At 49.4% G+C, this 17,523-nt stretch overlaps 2 protein-coding genes across 5 annotated transcripts in view; both read left to right on the top strand.

The window, feature by feature from the left end:
* Positions 1-7,347, top strand: part of SACK1H (scaffolding CK1 anchoring protein H) — a 29,915-nt gene extending 22,568 nt beyond the window's left edge. The window contains exons 3-5 of the mRNA XM_088148703.1: positions 767-931; positions 1,883-2,007; positions 2,355-7,347. Coding sequence (XP_088004829.1) covers positions 767-931; positions 1,883-2,007; positions 2,355-4,965 — 2,901 coding nt within the window. The 3' untranslated portion in view covers positions 4,966-7,347. The remainder of the gene's footprint in view (positions 1-766; positions 932-1,882; positions 2,008-2,354) is intronic.
* Positions 7,348-11,451: 4,104 nt separating this feature from the next.
* The window catches only part of MAPK15 (mitogen-activated protein kinase 15), a 36,136-nt gene continuing 30,064 nt past the window's right edge, over positions 11,452-17,523 (top strand). The window contains exons 1-5 of one of the 4 annotated variants that reach the window (XM_088148708.1): positions 11,452-12,458; positions 12,546-12,644; positions 12,773-12,802; positions 14,732-14,822; positions 15,513-15,643. In XM_088148708.1, coding sequence (XP_088004834.1) covers positions 11,706-12,458; positions 12,546-12,644; positions 12,773-12,802; positions 14,732-14,822; positions 15,513-15,643 — 1,104 coding nt within the window. In that variant the 5' untranslated portion in view covers positions 11,452-11,705. The remainder of the gene's footprint in view (positions 12,459-12,545; positions 12,645-12,772; positions 12,803-14,731; positions 14,823-15,512; positions 15,644-17,523) is intronic. The other 3 variants (XM_088148707.1, XM_088148704.1, XM_088148706.1) reach the window with 3 other exon arrangements.

The following is a 17,523-nucleotide window of genomic DNA, read 5'->3' as shown; positions in this document are numbered from 1 at the left end:
CGTTTTGATTTCTTGTGCCCTTAACAGCTTTGTCTCATTTAGACTTCTCTAAGTAGGAGAGTTCAAAGAATGTTTACAAGACCGGCATTATCGGTCCCCATAAATTGACTTCCAATTCTTAACTAGGGGTTCAGAACCCTTTAGTTGTGAGAATAAAAATCAAACAGTAATATATAATACGATGACATCATGTTTCAAAAAGCTACATAGAGCACAACGGCCCTAACTTTCAAAGCTACAAAAGTATCACATCCTTTTGTAAGAGTTAGCGAAGCTAAACGTATTAAATACTTTCTTTAAATTTTCTCCTGGTGGCTTTTACTAAGGTTTGGCCTAACTTCCATACCCAGATCTGGACAATATACCCATCAGCTGTTCTTACTACATTGCTCATTGCTCTCGGATGACTTTTCTCAGAAGAACCGCGTTATCCCCCAGCAAAGCCCCCATAAAGGAACGTCACCATGCAGCGCGCAGCTTGCCTCAGCTCTGCACCTCTGAACTAGCGAAACGGGTGTTCCCTGTGACTCCTCAACGGGAGGACCAGTCTCGGGTGCCCTGGGTCGGCAAGCGAGCCAGCCGAGGCTCATGCTGCAGGGGCTGTAGCCGAAGGCGACGGGGCTGTTGCTCCTCTCTTGCCAAACGTCAGCTAGCTCGACGAGAGCAGGTCAAGTGTGGATGGCTGAGCTCCGCAGAACGGAAGGCCGGGACTCTAGATAGCTAGCCTCTCTGTGGTGCTAATCCGGGCTTCTTCCTACTCCCTTAGGTGGTTGCCATAGTAATGGATATTTTCACTGATGTGGACCTCTTGAGTGAAGTGCTGGACGTGGCCGCACGCAGAGTCCCTGTGTATATCCTCCTAGACGAGATGCACGCCCAGCTCTTCCTGGACACGGCTGCCAAATGCAGAGTGAACCTCAACTTTGTGGAAGTGAGCGCAGAGATGGGTTGGGAGGGACTCGGAGAGGGCAGAACAGATGCCAGCTGAGGGGGCACCCCTCAGTCAGCATGTTCAAGGGGGAGAGCCCCATTGGGGGCAGATCTGAGCCTTTTCCTGCCCAAGTCCTGCAAAGCCGAGGGAGGAGCTGTTGACTGGGTGGAGGGAGCCTCATCAATTTCCTCATTTTGCAAAATGGCTCGCTGATGTGGTTGAGTAGCATCAACTCTCGGTGGCTGATTTTGTACAACACGCAAGCCATAGGCCAGCCAACTAAATGTTAATCTAGCACACTGACTGCACAAACACAGCTCTGTGATGAATTTTTGGTTCAGTGTGTCATGTGAACCCAGAACATGGGCTTGAGTAAACCATGTTTTGATAACCATAGGAAAGTGTGTTTTGAGAACACAGTACAACATATTGTCCCATTCCAATGGATATCGCAATACTGAATTAGAAAGCAGCGCATACTAGAAAAGTGTTTCTTAATTGGCGGTCTGTGTGCCAATTACAGAAATATTTTCTCATAAGGGGAAGAAGCTTATCAAATATAAGGAAGAGTTAGGAACTGTTTCGCATGAAGTGAAACAACATCACAAACTTCTACTAGCTACTGTTGGTTTCCAGCTAACGGGACCTGACGTGATAGGATCCTGTGAGGAGGCAGGAGTCTTTTTTAACCCTCCTCCCACCTCCACCCCCCAGATGATCCTGCTCTGATCCAAGATGAAAAACCTCAAAGCAGCTCAACCCTCTTGAGCAGGATGGAAGCCATCAGAACGTGTCTGAATGCTTAAAGGGCCAAGGGAGGAAGTGAGGGGGACTGATGCTGGATTGCCTCAGACACCATGCAGCTTGGGAGCTTGATAGCAAATGATCAGATGAAGTGAGAAGATCATCTGGCTTCTGAGTTTGCTGATCAATCTCTTTGTTCCTTTGCAGTTCCTACGAGTGCGGACAGTTTCTGGCCCCACCTACTACTGCCGCACGGGGATGTCCTTCAAGGGTCATGTGAAGGAGAAGTTCTTGCTGGTGGACTGCATGGTGGTGCTGAGTGGCAGCTATAGGTGAGCAGAGAGGGAGTGGATGGATATCCTACACAAGCTTTCTCCAAACCAAGCTAATCATGGGCATCATAACAAGAACCTAGAAGAGAGAATGCATGCACCCTAGTTTCCCAAATGAGATGCTTTAAGAGAGAAAGAATGTCTCAATCATAGACCTTCTTAGGAGGTTCTCACTAGATCAATAAAGAGGCCAGCTGTCCAACTAGCAAGCTACCCTAGAGATCCTACGGCATACGAAAAACCAAGAGATACATACCTGGATGTATTAAGAGCTTGGCAGGGAATGTGCGTGGTGGGCTGCAACTCATATCAAAAATTAATTTTTCCTCCTGCTTTCTTCTTTGTAGCTTTATGTGGTCATTTGAAAAGATCCATCGGAGCATCGCTCATATCTTCCAGGGAGAGCTTGTGGCCAGCTTTGATGAGGAATTCCGTATTCTTTTTGCACAGTCAGACCCACTGGTTCCTCCATCCAATATTTTAGTGAGGACAGAGACCCCTATGGGGCCCTTCACCGTGGCACCCTTTGGCAATAACATGCCCTTCTTTCCAAAGAAACCACAGCTACTTTTCCCCCGAGAGGACAACCTTTTCTCACCATTCGTGGACCGGATTGATCCAGACAGATATTTCCTGTCTTCTTTTAGAAGAGATGACATGCTGCGTCATACCTTAGAAGGTTCAGCAATGCGAATGTACTCCAAGAAAATGGAAATGGAGAACTGCCAAATGGATCCTGTTCGGGGCTATCTCCGTTCCAAGCAGCTGGAGATGGACTCATTTAAAAGGCACAGCTTTGCAGAAGGGACCTTTGAGAACTTTCAGTCCTCAAAGCAGTTTTCTAAGCAGTTGTTCATGAACAATTTGGACGAATTTAAAATTCAGTCCAGTCATTTTCAGAAAGACCAGTTTTATCAGTATCAGTTTGAACATCCCCATGGGGCTAACAGGCCCCAGGGGCTTTTTGAAAGAATTCGAGGAGGCAGACTAGGATTCAATGAACCAGAAGATTATGCAGATGGCTTTCGGTGTCCAGAACTGGAATCCAATTTCCCCCAGGATGGGTATCCACTGCGGTTGGATTATGTGCCTTCCAATTCTTCTAAAGAAGTGCGACATGGCTCTGATCATGTGAATCCAGGAGGAAATGGTCTTCTAGGTCTTCAATCTCTAAGAAGGCAAAACATGGGGCAGAAATTTATGTGCCAGACATCTCCCACGCAGAAGCAGAGCATGGAACAGCGGCTGTTTCTGCATGACCAAGGCCAAGATGTAGATCAAGACAAGAAAGTTCAGGAGAACAGGGCAGGGTTACGCAACTGGAGAATTTCCTCCTACCTTAGTGGGTATCAGTCTGAACCAGGAGAGGAAGGCCTTCCAATCCCAGTGGAGTCAGAGATGTATAATGAGGTACTTAGTCCTCCAGAGCCCCTTACTAGGTACCCCAGCGACCTTCTCCCCAGTTTCAAACCTCCACTTCCACTTCCAAACACCAAAGACATTTCTGGAACTGAGAGATTGCTAGAAGAAACCTCTGTGGTGAAACAGGATCCCTTCAGGAGCAGGATAAACCCCCTGATCCAAAGGAGTTCACGACTTAGATCTTCTCTTATTTTTAGTGCTGCCAAATTAGACCAGCAAAACTCACCCACTGAAAAAGTCCAAATGGTGCAAAAAGAGCAGACCTCCAGTGAAATGATAAAGGACGCTGAAACTATAAAAACGACCACTGTCTCCAAAGTAGCTGAGTTGCTTGAAAAGTACAAGTCTGTGGGCAAAGACTTGGAAAGTAGCACTCTCAGTCAGACCAAAGCTATGTCTGCTTTTCTCCAGGAAGAATCTCAGAATGCAGAAAAAAAATGCACCAAATCGGTCCAGTACAAGATTCTGGAGAGCAGGGTGCTGGATTCCAAAGACTCTTTCAGTCCTTATAAATTGCACCCAGAGTCAGAGGAACAATTTGGAGGGTCTACCTCAGCCACTGATATGCTTAGCAAGGACCCTGTGGCCCAAGTGAGCAATAAAATGGACAAGCTATCTTCTCGATTTTATCCAACGGACAAATCCAGTCTTCCAGAGAAGGAGAGCCTAATATTTGTTGGAGAAACTCAGAAACTTGCTATACCAGACAGGAGGGAAAACTTGTCTTTCAAAGGAGGAGATGGATCTGAAACTGAAGACAAACCAGCACAAATACAAACCAGCAGCACTTCCTCCAAGAACGTTAGCTCTGATAGCTCTCTTAGTAAGCCAGATGAAGAAAGCTGCAAGCAGGAACCAAGTCCAAGAGAGTTTTTTAGGAAGGGATCCCTCAAGCTAAAGCAGTTGCTGAATCCCAAAGGTGAGAAAAAAACAGAAGAAGAAACAGTCCTGGAGAGCTGGAAGCCAGATAAGTTGAACACAGCTGCCCTCAAGCGAATGTCCAAGAATGATTCCCAGGAGATTATAGAGGAAGAAAAATCCCCCAGACTGACTGCATCAGCGCCTGTCCTCAAGGGGAACCCAACACCTCAGCCTCGATTGCCCTCATCCACAGCCAACGTCCTCTATAGCAGCAACCTCCGAGATGACACAAAGGTCATTCTGGAACAGATTTCTGCTAACAGCCAGAAGAACCGAGCAGAGCTGGCCAGGCAGCTTCCAGCGGCCAGCAATCCTGAGTTGTCCAGGTCCACCACAAATTTAGACCATAAAGGTGAAGAGAGGAACACAGGGATCAGTAGATCAGAAAGCTTTGGGAGCCATAAGCGGAGCCTCCAGAGGGAGCCTTCTGAGGACAGGGATTCTCTTCTGAAAAGGATGGAGAGCATGCGGAAGGAGAAGCGAGTCTATAGCCGCTTTGAGGTCTTCTGCAAGAAGGAGGAACAAGGTGAAGAGGAATGTGAGACAGATGCCAAAGACAAGAAGATGGGGAAGTTCATGCCGAAACTCCTGGGGACATTCAAAACCAAAAAATGACTTTAAAGTGGCTGCCTGGAACTGCTCTGCCTGGGACAAATGTTTGTGGCAGGCCCTCCTCTCCGGACATTCCATTTCCCTGCCCATTCTAGCTGCAGAACAGCTGGGGTGGTGGCTGGGGGAGAGGGGAAGGAGGGCTACCTGAAGCGGGATTAAAGGACTATTGGGTGCACTAAGAGGCCTGCGTCAAACAGAATGTTAACTTTCTTCAGAAGGGCTAGAGATTAGTCCCACACACAGCTATCAAAGGAACTCCCTCCAGCTACAGGAGAAAAGCACACCAATATGAACTAAGAGGGGCCAGTTGGCAACACAGCTGCTTCTTGGTTAAGCTCTGTTTAAGACACCTGTTCTTAGGGCCCAGCTCAGGGCAGCCATCTTTGGCCACTGCCTTACATCTTTTGCCCCTGCAGCAGGGCCACAGCTGCCTTGAGGGCCCACCATTTCAGTCATCTATTTTCTTTGTGGGGATAGTTCATCTGTGGGTGGAGGTAAAGAGGCAGGACTAAGGGAATCCATGTGGGAAGGTGAAATCAGTTTTATATGGAGAACTAGATTTGTGGGGCCTGGGCAGCACCAATTGCTGGGTGCTTCTCTGAGGCAACAACAGGAATGAAGTTAACTAGGCAGAGTTAGGGTATCTACACCCAGCACAGGGAAGGCAGGAACAAGGCAGCTGCCTAGAAGAAGTCAGTCCCTTCCTATTCCTTGATTTGCCCCACTGCTACTTGGTTCAGGCCTGCTTCCATGGCTAGGAGGAAGGTGGTTCTAGGCTGTACCATCTGAGGCCACAGGAGGGCCATGCGTTGATAGGATGCTACTTCACAAGCAATGTTTCCTACCAGCTAGCAAATGAGATGCTGGGGAAAAGCATTGTACTACAGCTTTGCTATGTGGAGCATAACCTAACCCTAACTCCTTCTCCATTATGGATAAGCCCTCTATTTCATAAAATCATAGAGCTGGAAGGGAACATAGAAGTCATCCAGTCCAATGCATTGCTCAGTGTAGAACGCATTAGAATATCTTTGCTAGATGACCATCTGCTGGAAGATCTCCAGTAAAGGAGAATGCACATCATGTGCTAGCCTGTTCCACTGGCTGACTTCCTCCTGATGTTTAGCCTGATCTTTTTTCCTTGTTCTTTTAACACACTGGTTCTGGTCCTGCCCTCTGGGACAATAGAGAATAAGCCCACTTGCTGTTTCATGGGACGACCCTTCAGATATTTGAAGACTGCTATCATACCTCACACCTCTTCTACAGGTTAAACATGTCCAGATCTCTCACCATTTCTCATAGGGCATTGGTAGCCTTCCTCTGAACTTGCACCAATGTGTTACCATCTCTTTTGAACTATGGTACCCAGAACTGGATATAGGACTCCAAATGGGGTTTGACCAGGGCAGAGTAGAATGGGACATTTAATTCTGGGATTTGGACTCTTATGTTCCCATTAATGCACCCAAGATAGTCTTTGCCTGTTTAGCAGCTGCATCGCACAAGTGGCTCATGTTTTAGTTTGTAGTTGATGAGTTCACACATACTACTACCAAGCCATGTTTGCCCCATCCTAGATTAGTGCCTTATATTTTTCCCACTGAGATGCAGAACTTAACATTTCTCCCTGTACAATTCCAAACTATTCATTTCAGCTTGCTGCCCAAACTGGTCTAGATCTTTTTGAATCTTCTCTCATCAACTACTACTCCCAGCTTTGTGCTATCTGCAAACTTGATAACTACCCCCACAACTCTCTCCTCCAAGCCCTTGATAAAAATGTTGAGCTCTGTGCCCCCACCCCTACTCCACTGGGTTAGAAATAGGATTAGGGCTAGATGATACTACTGTTAGATGGACTCCCAGTTGGCTGAGCAATTGCACCCAAAAAGTGCTTGCTCATGGCTTCCCTTGAGCTTGGAAGGAAGCTTCAAGTGAAGAGTGTCTAGAAATACTGTGTCTAAGAATTTGCTGAGGTCCTGGTCCATGATGTCTGCAATATTTCCCTGATCTACTAAGCTAGTAATTCTATCCAAGGATATAGTCTGGGACAATTTATTTGTGACAATCCCATGCTGGCTCTTGTTAACTGTTGTATTTCTATCCTAGTGCTCACAAATATGTTGCAAGATAATTTGTTTGAATACAGTGCCCAGTATAGATGTCAAATTGACAAGTCTGTAGTTTCTCAGGTCCTTCTCCTTCCCTTTTTGAAGATGGGGATTTGGTCTCCTCCAGTCTTCTGCAACCTTACCAGTCCTCCAGAAGTTCTCAGAGATTACCAAGAGGGTTCTGCAATGATCCTCAATACCCAGGAATGTAATCCATGTGGCCTTGGAGACTTGAATTCATTTAAGTTAGCTAATTTCTCTCTTACCTTGTCCTTATCTGTCCTGAGCTGCAGTTTCCTCATAGCCGTAGCACCATTTCTATTCTGGGAGAAGACAGATGCAAAGTAAGAGTTGAAGTTCTGCCTTTGTACCATCAGCCCTAATCATGTCATCACTTCCTTCTTACAGTGGGCCTACAATCTGCTTGGCTTTACTTTTTGACATTATATTTATTGTTCCTCCTTCCCTTTCCTGTATGTGTCCCTTTAGCATTCAGGAGGGCTCCTTATGTATCCATGCTGGCCTCTTTAGATTTCTCCCATTTTTCCTTGGTTGGATTGTTTTTGATGGTACCTTACAGAATCCCATTTTGTAGAATTTTCCTCATCCTTCAGGATTTCAAGTGATTGGATCTCACCTACCTTCCCTTGGAATTTATTAAAATTCATTCCAAAAACCTCTTTTCAGTTCCCCTTCCAGATACCACAAATTCAAAGATAACATGATAACTTTCCCTAAGGTATCAGTTACCTTCATCTCTTCAAGCAGTTCTTCCCTGTTGGTAAGGATTAGATCTGGAGTAGCAGGCCCTCTTGTTCTTCTGATGAATGAAGCTCTCAGCAAGACAGGGCAAAAATTTGTTAGACCTTTGACTCTTGGGAAATTCCCCACTGATGTCAGGGTAATTGAAATCTCCCATTATTGCTGACAGTCATAGAATTGTCGTGTTGGAAGGGACCACATCTTTCCAACCATCTTTACCATGATATCTTTTTATGTACTTGAACACATAACATGTTTTCCCTCTTCTTTTCTTTGGATACCTTTTCTTTGGATAATTTGAATATCCAAATTCCTTTAGCCTGTCCTCAGGTCCCTGTATTTTGTCACCCTCCTCTGAACCTCTTCTAACTTGTCAATATTCTTCTTGGCATATGCTCAGAATCATATGCACATGTGATGCGGTCTCACCAGTGCAGAGCAGAGAGGACATTTATATAGCCAGCTGCTGACGTCCAGGATCCTGTTTTTTCTTCTTGCACACTGACACATTTTAACAATTTGGCATATAAGTGGGCATCCAGCAAATTTTTTAACACTTCATGATTCTCAGCTGGAAGGATTGATGAAAAAACTACCTGTGCTCCTGGTTTCACAGACCTTTCCTGCTCTGATCACATGCTCTCAGAAGCTTATACTCTCAGCGAGGACCAGCCTGGACTGAGCCACCAACTGCAGTCTGAAGGGCTACAGCTTAGACAATGCTTCTCAGGGAAGGTGGAAGGACTACAGCCCCGATTCAATAAAGCTACTTTGCAGATAGAAGACTACAGGTCAATCCTAACCAATCTTGGTACAACAGGAGTTACACTGGAGAGACAGAGGGCATCCACTAGGATAGACAAAGCATCTTCTTGAGGCTTGTGCAGACAGGTAGCATTACCGAGCTCTTGGAATGAGTTGCAATCCAATCTCAGAGAGGATGGGAATACCTGTTTACACCCTACAGAGCAATCTTCCACATTCCTCTCCTCCCTCCTATGTGGGGTGTGAGAACATGGTTAGGGTTAGAAGTTAGGGTTAGACAAGTTTAGGGTGAGGGGGTTAGGGGTAGGGGTAGGGAAGGGGAGCAGCACAGACTCATACTCAGCCAACTCTGGTACAGAAAAGAGACCATTGTGTACTTTCTCCTCAGGTTAAAGGCTAGGTTAAAATGAGCACAGCCAGATATAGACTAGTATCAGGGACCAATAGGTAGGAAAAAAGAATGCACCTCCTGGGGGTGGTCTTTGGTGCTTAACATCTCTTTTCTCCTCTGCCTGTTAGAACGTTTCTTTAATTCTGGTTCTTTGTCTATTGCTTTGCTTGCCCTTGCTAGGCTGGAAGGAGTGTGGGGTGGAAGAATGCACTGCAGGTGTGGGTGTCAGTGGCAACTCATGGGCTGAGACAACTCCTTGCTGGTTATTGCAGAAGCAGCAAAATGGCCAGAATTGGGCCTTATGTGCCTAGTCTCGGCACAACTAGGAATATTTGATAGTCTCCGAAAAGGGATGGAAAAATTCTTGTAGCTGGTCCATGTAAACAGTTCTGAATTTGATGGATATAAGTGGCATCTCACAGGGTATTAGCAAGACTCACAAAGGACATTAGTGGGTGATTTAGTGAGGTCATTAAAATCCTAATAGAGTTCTTTATTTTCATTTTTGTTCATTCCTTTGCGGCTTAGCATATAATGCAAACCCAGTTTGTTTAGTTTATGCCTTTCTCTCTCACACACACACACAAAGAACACTGCTTCTCCCAACTGGTCTGGTACATGGTATACTAAGTTTTGTTGCTCCACTTTAATACCAGGTTAAAGGGGGCGAGACAATTTTTTTGAGGACCTCAACCCATAGAGAGCCTCAATGCAGCTAGATACTGTAGTACCTCTATGAGCAAAACCATCTGCTATCAGAGCCAGCCACTGAAGGCCAAGCTCTCGATCTTCCTGGAAGAGCTGTTCAGCATGGAACCATTTGTCTAGATCTCCCCCTTGCTGGAGGCTTCCAAATGGGGCTGGTTGGCCACCTCTCAGGAATGATTTAGAGGATTCCCTAAGGTCTCGTCTGACTCATGCATTCTGTGATCCTGTCTTGTGCTGGACTTCCCAAAAGCCTTTAGTTGACTTTCATGGACAAGATGCTGGCTGGACCTATGGTAGGGAGCCCTGTTTCCGGGCTCCTTGGGTAGTCTCTGCAGTCTAGCACAAATTATTAATTGGGATTGTTCAGATAACTCAGACTGAATTACCACTTTGTAAGAACTAAGAGGAAGCAAGGGGTGTCAGCCAAGGGCCCAAGACTTGAAAATAGTTGACTGGAGAATTCTTTTGCTCAGGCCATTGCTTCAAGTGCCAGTCTTTGCTCCTCCTGATTATGGGCTGCCCCTGATAAAAATGTATCCATTACTTTGAAATCTGTGTTAAATTGGGCAGTTCTTAAACCTTTTGGCAGCTGATGGAAAAGGGGCTGCTGGATTGTCCTAAGAGTATTTGGGAAGATAGCCCATCAGGTTTGAGGCAATGGGGGGAAAGCAAACAGGTTCATCAGTTGCCCAGAAGACTGATAGTTCTGCTTAAAGCAGTTAGAAATTCTGTGACTGGAATAAACTATGCAAATGTACATACATTTCTGGTAATTGTTTCTTAACTGTAAAATGAGTGGTGTGAAGTTTTCTTTTGGGTGGGAAGAAGTTTCAGCGGTGTATGTACCATACTCTAACTGCAGTTTTAAGTTTCTTTGAGAAAACAAAGGGTACAGTGGGTGAAGCCAGATAACGCAGTGAAATGGTTGTGATTTTCTGGACTTTTGGGTGGTGTGGGGACTTTAAAGTTCATTAAGTTTGGCTGGTGTGGGTCTTCCGGGCTGTGTGGCCGTGTTCTGGAAGTTTTGTTTCCGAACGTTTCGCCAGCACCTCTGACCCGCATCTTCAGAGTGCAGGAGCACAGACAGGAGCAGTTCTCTCTGTCCCCGGGGTGATGTGACCCTTTTGTAGGTATTTATAGAGATCTGGGGGGGGGGGACTGGGGGGAGTGGCTGCTTGTTTTGGTGTCAGAATCTGTGTGTATCACAGCCTGGAAGACCCACACCAGCCATCGTATGCCTCATTAAGTTTATTTTAAGCTTAAATTGCAGGTGTCTCTTTCCTGCCTCAAAACAAAAATCCATTGCTGCCTTTGGATGAGGCTCCAGTTGATACAATTTTGTTAACTGGTTTGTGTTGGTTAAGCCTTAAAGGTGAGACTACCTCCTCAACACAACCCAGTGAAGGCTGTGCATGGGTACCACTGGACAAACTCTAGCCTGTTACTCATGTATGTTCCTGGCCACGAGTGTCCCGACACATGGCACAGTATACCTGGTGGCCGAGGGCCAGGAGGACCCCAGAACTGGAAGTGGGCTTGGGGCTCCATGCCAGAAGCACCCAAGCTCCATTTCCCAAGTCAGACATGGTAAGCTACCTCAGTTTGTAACGAGTGTTGGGCTGGTTAACTTTAAGCCAATTTAGGATACATGCCCCCAATGGGCACACTGACCACAGAAGACAACAGTGAGTTTCAGCAATATGCGTGCGCGCACACACACACACACACACAGAGAAAACAGTATGATCAACGGTGGATATCTCATATGTATATCAGTAATGTGTGTGTGTGACTGATTCCAAGTTCCAGCACAATTATCTCTTTAATACGCTTCAGAGGTATCCACCACCGATCATACTGTTTTCTCAGTGGGGCAAACCAGGAGGCCTCTCTGTCCTAACCTGGGGCAACTGGGAACGTGCCCCATCGTCCTTCCCTTCGCGGAGGCTTGTGTAGGTTAGCGCTGGGGCAAGCGAGCGGAGAGAACCGCCTCGGAGTGACACATGGAAATAAATATTCAGCCTCCCCGGACTCCATCCACCCCCACCCACGCACCCTCTCCGAACAGGGCGCGCCGTCTGCCTCTGGAAGGATGGGCCGCTGAGCCGCCCCTGCCCCCCGGCGACCCCGCCGCGGCGCCTCCGAGCTTCACGCGCAGTCCGCTGCACCAGGGACGGCGCCCGAGCTGCAGCGCGGAGCCCCCCGCCCCGCCCCCCGGACGCCACCTGCCGCGGGCCGCTTTCCTCCCCTCGGCAATCGGTCCGCCGCCCGCCCTAGGACGAGCCAGGCCTTTCCCCGGTGCCCCGAGCGAGGAGGCCGGCAGCAGCGTCTCACGCGCGCTGCGGGGCTCGCCGGGATCCGGCCCGGCGGCTTTACCTGCGGGGCCTCCCGGGGTGCCCTTAAGGCGCGTCCGCGCCTTTCCGTTTCTTGCGCTGTTTCCCGGGGGCGGCGCGGGGCGGCACCCGCGCTTTGGGCCGGGCCTGCAGGAGACACCGGGCGCCGGCCCCCCTCCTCCGGCCGCGGCCAGGGCAGCCCGGGCAGAGGGGCGAGGCCGGCCCCAGGGAAGGGGAGGGGCCGGGCTGCCGCCGGGGGGGGGGCGGAGGGCGGCCCTCCCGCTGGGGGCGGGCCGCGCGCGGGGCGGACGGTTGCTGGGGCGACGGCGTCCAGCGGCGGCCCGGAGGATGAGTGCGGCGCCGGCCGAGGTGGAGGAGCCGGTGGCGCGGCGCTACGAGATCAAGCGGCGGCTGGGCAAGGGGGTGCGTGCCTGCGTGCGCGCAGCGGGCGGGCGGGCGGGCGGCCGGGGTCGCCCTCGCCCCGCCGCGCTGACCTCGCTCCCCCCGCAGGCCTACGGGATCGTGTGGAAGGCGACGGACCGCCGGACGGGCGCCAGTGTGGCCGTCAAGAAGATCTTCGACGCCTTCCGCAACCGGACCGACGCCCAGGTGGGGCCCGCGCGGCCGGGCCGGGGCGGGCCGGGCCGGGCCGTGCCGGCGGGGACGGGGGCGGCGGGCCGCCGCGAGCCTCGGTCCGCCCGTGTGCCCGCGCGAGCCCGCTCTGTCTTGCTTTCCAGAGGACGTTCCGGGAGATCGCGTTCCTGCAGGTAAGCCTCGCCCGCCCCCGCGAAGGGCACGCGGCCCCCGGCTGGCGGGGAAGGGGCGCCTCCGGACGCCGCGCCGCGCCTGGCCCCGGGCTCGCCGGCCCCCCCCGCGCCTCTCTCGGCCTCCCCGGGGAAGCCCGCGGAGGCTGAGCCCGGCCCCGCGGCCCGGCCCGCTGGACGGCTTCGGCCTTCAGCGAGGCGGCCTGGCTCCGGGGGCGGCCGAGGGGCCGACTGGCCTGGGGGGCCTCACGGGGCCGTCGCCGTTCGTGGGGAAAGCGCTGCGAGAGGCGCGGGGGTGGCTGAAACGACCCCGCGGGCCGGACGGAGCGCAGCCGGCGGCCGAGGAACCTGCTGATTCACGCAGCGCCACCAGGTGGGGCTGCGGAGCGGGGGCTTCCCCGGGCTCCGCGGAAGCCGGCTGGCCTGCTGGGTAAATTCGCGTTCCGTTCTGGCCCCTCCGCTCTTTCCCCCCTCCAGGTCTTGTGGGTCGTCTTGAGGAGCTCTTTTCTTGAAAGACAGTGCTGCTCTTAAATACAGTAATCCTAAAGTGGCTGGAGAAGACAAATGCAGAGTAAATGCTATGCAGTCCTTTTAAACGTGTCTCTTGGCCAGTTCTTCCTACCGATAATTTTGGATTTGTGTATAGGTTTCAATAGTTTTGTAACAAATAATGGGTTTTATACAAACAGTTGACTCTTACACAACACAGTAGATAAAGGAGACTTTGCGGTCTGTATGTTTTTCTTAGGAGGGTTTGCTTTGTTGGTAACTTTTGAAGTGCCCAGTTAACTGTTTACTTGCATTCTGCAAGAGCAACAACTCTGTGTTCGTCCCAGCGTGCAGTGATAATGAGGATAATGATAATGATAATGATTTATTAAGCTTGCATGCTACCTGACTCTCAACGACCCTGGGTAGCTCACAACAATCAAAGAAATTACAATAAAATCAATAAAGCATAAAAGATAAAGATAAAAGATGGCAAATGCAATGAAGTGGGGGGCCTCACTCTCCCTCACCAAAGACCTGGGTGAAGAGCCACGTCTGCATGGCTCTTCTAAACAACAGCAGAGTGGGGGCCATCTGGACCTCGGGGGGAACCTTGTTCCAGAGAGCAGGTGCTGCTGCAGAGAAGGCACGCTTCGAGGGCCCTGATAGCTGGCACTATTTAGTTGAAGGAACCTGGAGTGCACCAACCCTGCAGGATTGAATGGGGACTGGTGGTCCCTCAAGTAACCAGGCCCTATGCCATGTAGAGGTTGAAAGGTAAAAATCCAACACCTTGAACTGCATCTGGAAACAAATCGGCAGTATAGCTTGCGAAACAGATGTGTTACATGGGCATACTGAGGCATGCCCATGACTGTTCGCACTGCCACGTTTTGGACCAGTTGAAGCTTCTGGGTGATCTTCAAGGGCAGCCCCATGTAGTAGTCAAGCTGCAAGGTGACTAGGGCACGACTGACTGAAGGGCCCCCCGATTTAGGAAAGGGCCCGACTGGTGCACGAGATGGAGTTGTGCAAAGGCCATCCTGGCCACAGCTGACACTTGCTCTTCAAGCAGGAGCTGTGAGTTCAGGAAGCCTCTCAGATTGCATACCAACTTCACTGGGACAGAATCCTGACAGTCTCGCTTGGCCAGCCTGGAGTCCAAAGATATAATTAAAAGATATAACCCCAAACTGGCAGAGGACCTGACCCAGTGGTTTCATGCAGATATTGAAAAGTAGGGGAGACAGAATAGAACCCTCTGGCACCCTACACAGGAGGGGCCTAGGGAGTGATCTCCCCCAAAGCCAACACCAACGGGAACCGGCCCCAGAGAAAGGAAAAGAACTGCTGTAAAATGGTGCCCCCAACCCCCAACCTGCAAAGCCAGCTTAGGTGGATGGGAGCATGAGGCAAGGGCTGTATTTGTCCTGTGTCTTGCAGGAATTCGGAGGGCATCCGAACATCATTCGACTCCTGAACGTCATACGGGCTCAGAATGACAAGGACATTTACCTGGTTTTTGAATCGATGGGTGAGCTCTTCCCAGCTTCCCGTGAGAGAGGGAGGAAGGCAGGCAGCCACCACCACAGGAGCCTATTCAGCTGGATTCGAATACTAGAAGTTTGCTTGTTTTTAAATATTTATTGTATTTTCATTTACAGTAATTTATATTGTTGTAAGACGCTTTAGGAGGATTGTTTTTCTGAAAGGCAGGATGTAAAATAATTGTAATAAATAAGCAAAATTGCAGAAACTTGTCCAGGCAGTTGCCAGGAATCAACACTGACTCGAAGGCACCCAATAAATAAATAAGTAAGTAAGTAAATAAAAGCAATAACATTTGTAAATGCCATTTCAGAAGTAAGCTTGAAATGGGAGATAAACTTAGGGATGTGACTTGAGAGAAAAGGATCTAAGGACAGTTTAAATTGTGCAACAATTAGCAGAATTTTTTGATTTTAGGCTAATAAAAGTGCTTTAATAATGGAGGTATATAGGAGAATCTTTTACAGAAAATTCATAATGGGAGGTTATGCTCTGCCAGTAGAGCAGAGCCTGAAACATCATTGTTTTCCATAGAGCCAAACACCATGTTTGTGATGTGTTCTGCTCAAACAGTGCTGGTGATGTGCTTAGCCCTGCAGCCACCCTCGAAACAGTGGCTAGGTATACTTTGCATGATACAATGCATTCACTGCTGCTTTTATGTCCCCTGTTTCAGAGACAGACTTGCATGCAGTGATCAAGAAGGGAAATTTACTGAAAGATATTCATAAATGCTACATCCTGTACCAGCTCTTGAAAGCCACCAAATTTATCCACTCAGGAAATGTTATTCACAGGGACCAGAAGGTATTTATTTACTTTATTTATTTATCAAATGTCAGGGTCCCCCAACTCTTTAACGATTCTGAGCAGCTTACCAATAAAAAGACAAGGGACTTTTTTTTTTTTAAAAAAGACACAGCTGACCAGAAGAAAAGAGCACCATCCCTAAACCAACCATACCTAAAGGAACTCCACGATCACCCTGTCCCCAGGGTCTTGAGAAACAACCAGACCTTAAATGACATAAGGGTGGGAGCCACAAAAGTTTCTGAGGGATATGGTTCCCGAGGGCAGGTGCGCTTCCTGGGTGCCTCAAGGTGACACTGCTTACTCAGTGGGACCCAGAGTGTACCCGCCCTGCTTGATCGTACTGGACGGACAGAGACAACTGGAGATAAGCGGTCCTCCAGATGACCAGGCCCTCTGCCGCGAAGGGTTTTATGCACGAGACTAGAACCTCGAATTGCATCTGGAAGCAGTGCAGCTCGCAGAACAGCAGGGTCCCATGCACGCAAGGCAGCAGTCCCATCGCTTCCTGCACTGCCGCATTCTGGACCAGCCCCATTTCACTGTGTGGCGATCAGGGCATGAGTGGCTGTCGAAGGGCCTCCTGGACCAGATGGCCTAGATGTGCTTGTGTCGAGGCCTTCTTGGGCATCGCTTCCACCTGCTCTTTGAGCAGGCTCCGAGAGTCCAAGAGAGCCCTTAGGTTGCATACACGTCTTGAATGGTGAAGTGCATCAACCCCACTGGGAGTTGATGATGAAATGCCTCTGGATCCAGGGGGCCCAAGTAGACGCAGCCACTCGGTCTCGTCAGGTTTAAGCTTGAGCCTGTTCCTCCCCATCCAGCCCTGCATAGCTTCCAGGCACTGGGTTAGGACTTTGATCATATCCCTTGGCTGCCCAGGGGTCGAGATACGCAACTGGGTATCGCCCCCATACTGATGATACCTGTCCCCATACCGGCAGAAGACTTTGCCCAAAGGTTTCATGTAGATGTTAAATAGAAGGAGAGACAGCATCAAACCCTGAGCACCCTACAGGCAAAGGGCCAAGGGCATTATCTCTTCCCACCTGTCAACACCAATTGAAACTAGCCAGGGAGAAAGGAGAAGAAACACTATAAAATGATGCCTCCTGCCCTCAACCCCTGTAGCTGATTCAGAAGGATACCATGGTCAATGGTATCAAACGCCACTGAGGGATCAAGGAGCACCAAGAGGGATATCCGCCCCAGGCCATGTACTAACACGGCCAATGTCATCTCTGTACTAAGCCCTGCCTTGAAACCTGACTCATATGGGTCCAGTTAATCCGCTTCCTCCAGGGTCTTCTGGGGCTGAAGCCCAACCACCCTCTCTACCACCTTCCCTGAAAAGGGACTTGTGGAGGAGATGGTGCACCACAGCCTCTTTCAGTTTATTCCTATTTATTAGGAAGGCCTTAAATTAATGGAAATAAGTGAGGATAAAGTTGGGACTGGATTATCAGCGTGTGCCTGCTACTCCTGACCACCCCATCCTTCTTCCAGGCACTTCATTTATTTATTACGCTTCTACACTTCCTCCTCCCCCACATTCTTAGGGTTGTATAGTTTATCCTTATGACTGCCCTGTGAGGTCAGTTAAATTGAGAGAAAGTAATCAGCCCTGGGTCTTGTGGTGGTTTCATGGCCCATTTCCTAACTGAATCCTAGCCCGATGCAGGAAGGGCAGGGAAGCTTTTGGCCCCAAGCCAATTGGCGCCAGGGAGGTATGTGGAAGGAAATGCCCCCCGTGGTGGAGGAGTCCATAGCTTGGGTTGGGTGGGGCTATCTGTTGCAGACATGCTCCCCTCACATCAGTGCCTACTTCTGTCTCCATTCACTCTTGTGTTATCTTGCATGCACCCTCTCCAGAAAAG

Source organism: Python bivittatus, unplaced genomic scaffold, assembly GCF_059951505.1.
Source record: "Python bivittatus isolate LINGU-HERP-01145 unplaced genomic scaffold, Pbiv_v1 ctg000590_np1212, whole genome shotgun sequence".
NCBI classification, from domain to species: Eukaryota; Metazoa; Chordata; class Lepidosauria; order Squamata; family Pythonidae; genus Python; species Python bivittatus.
Note: the sequence above shows the minus strand (reverse complement) of the source record. Positions and strands in the feature narration are given on the sequence as shown.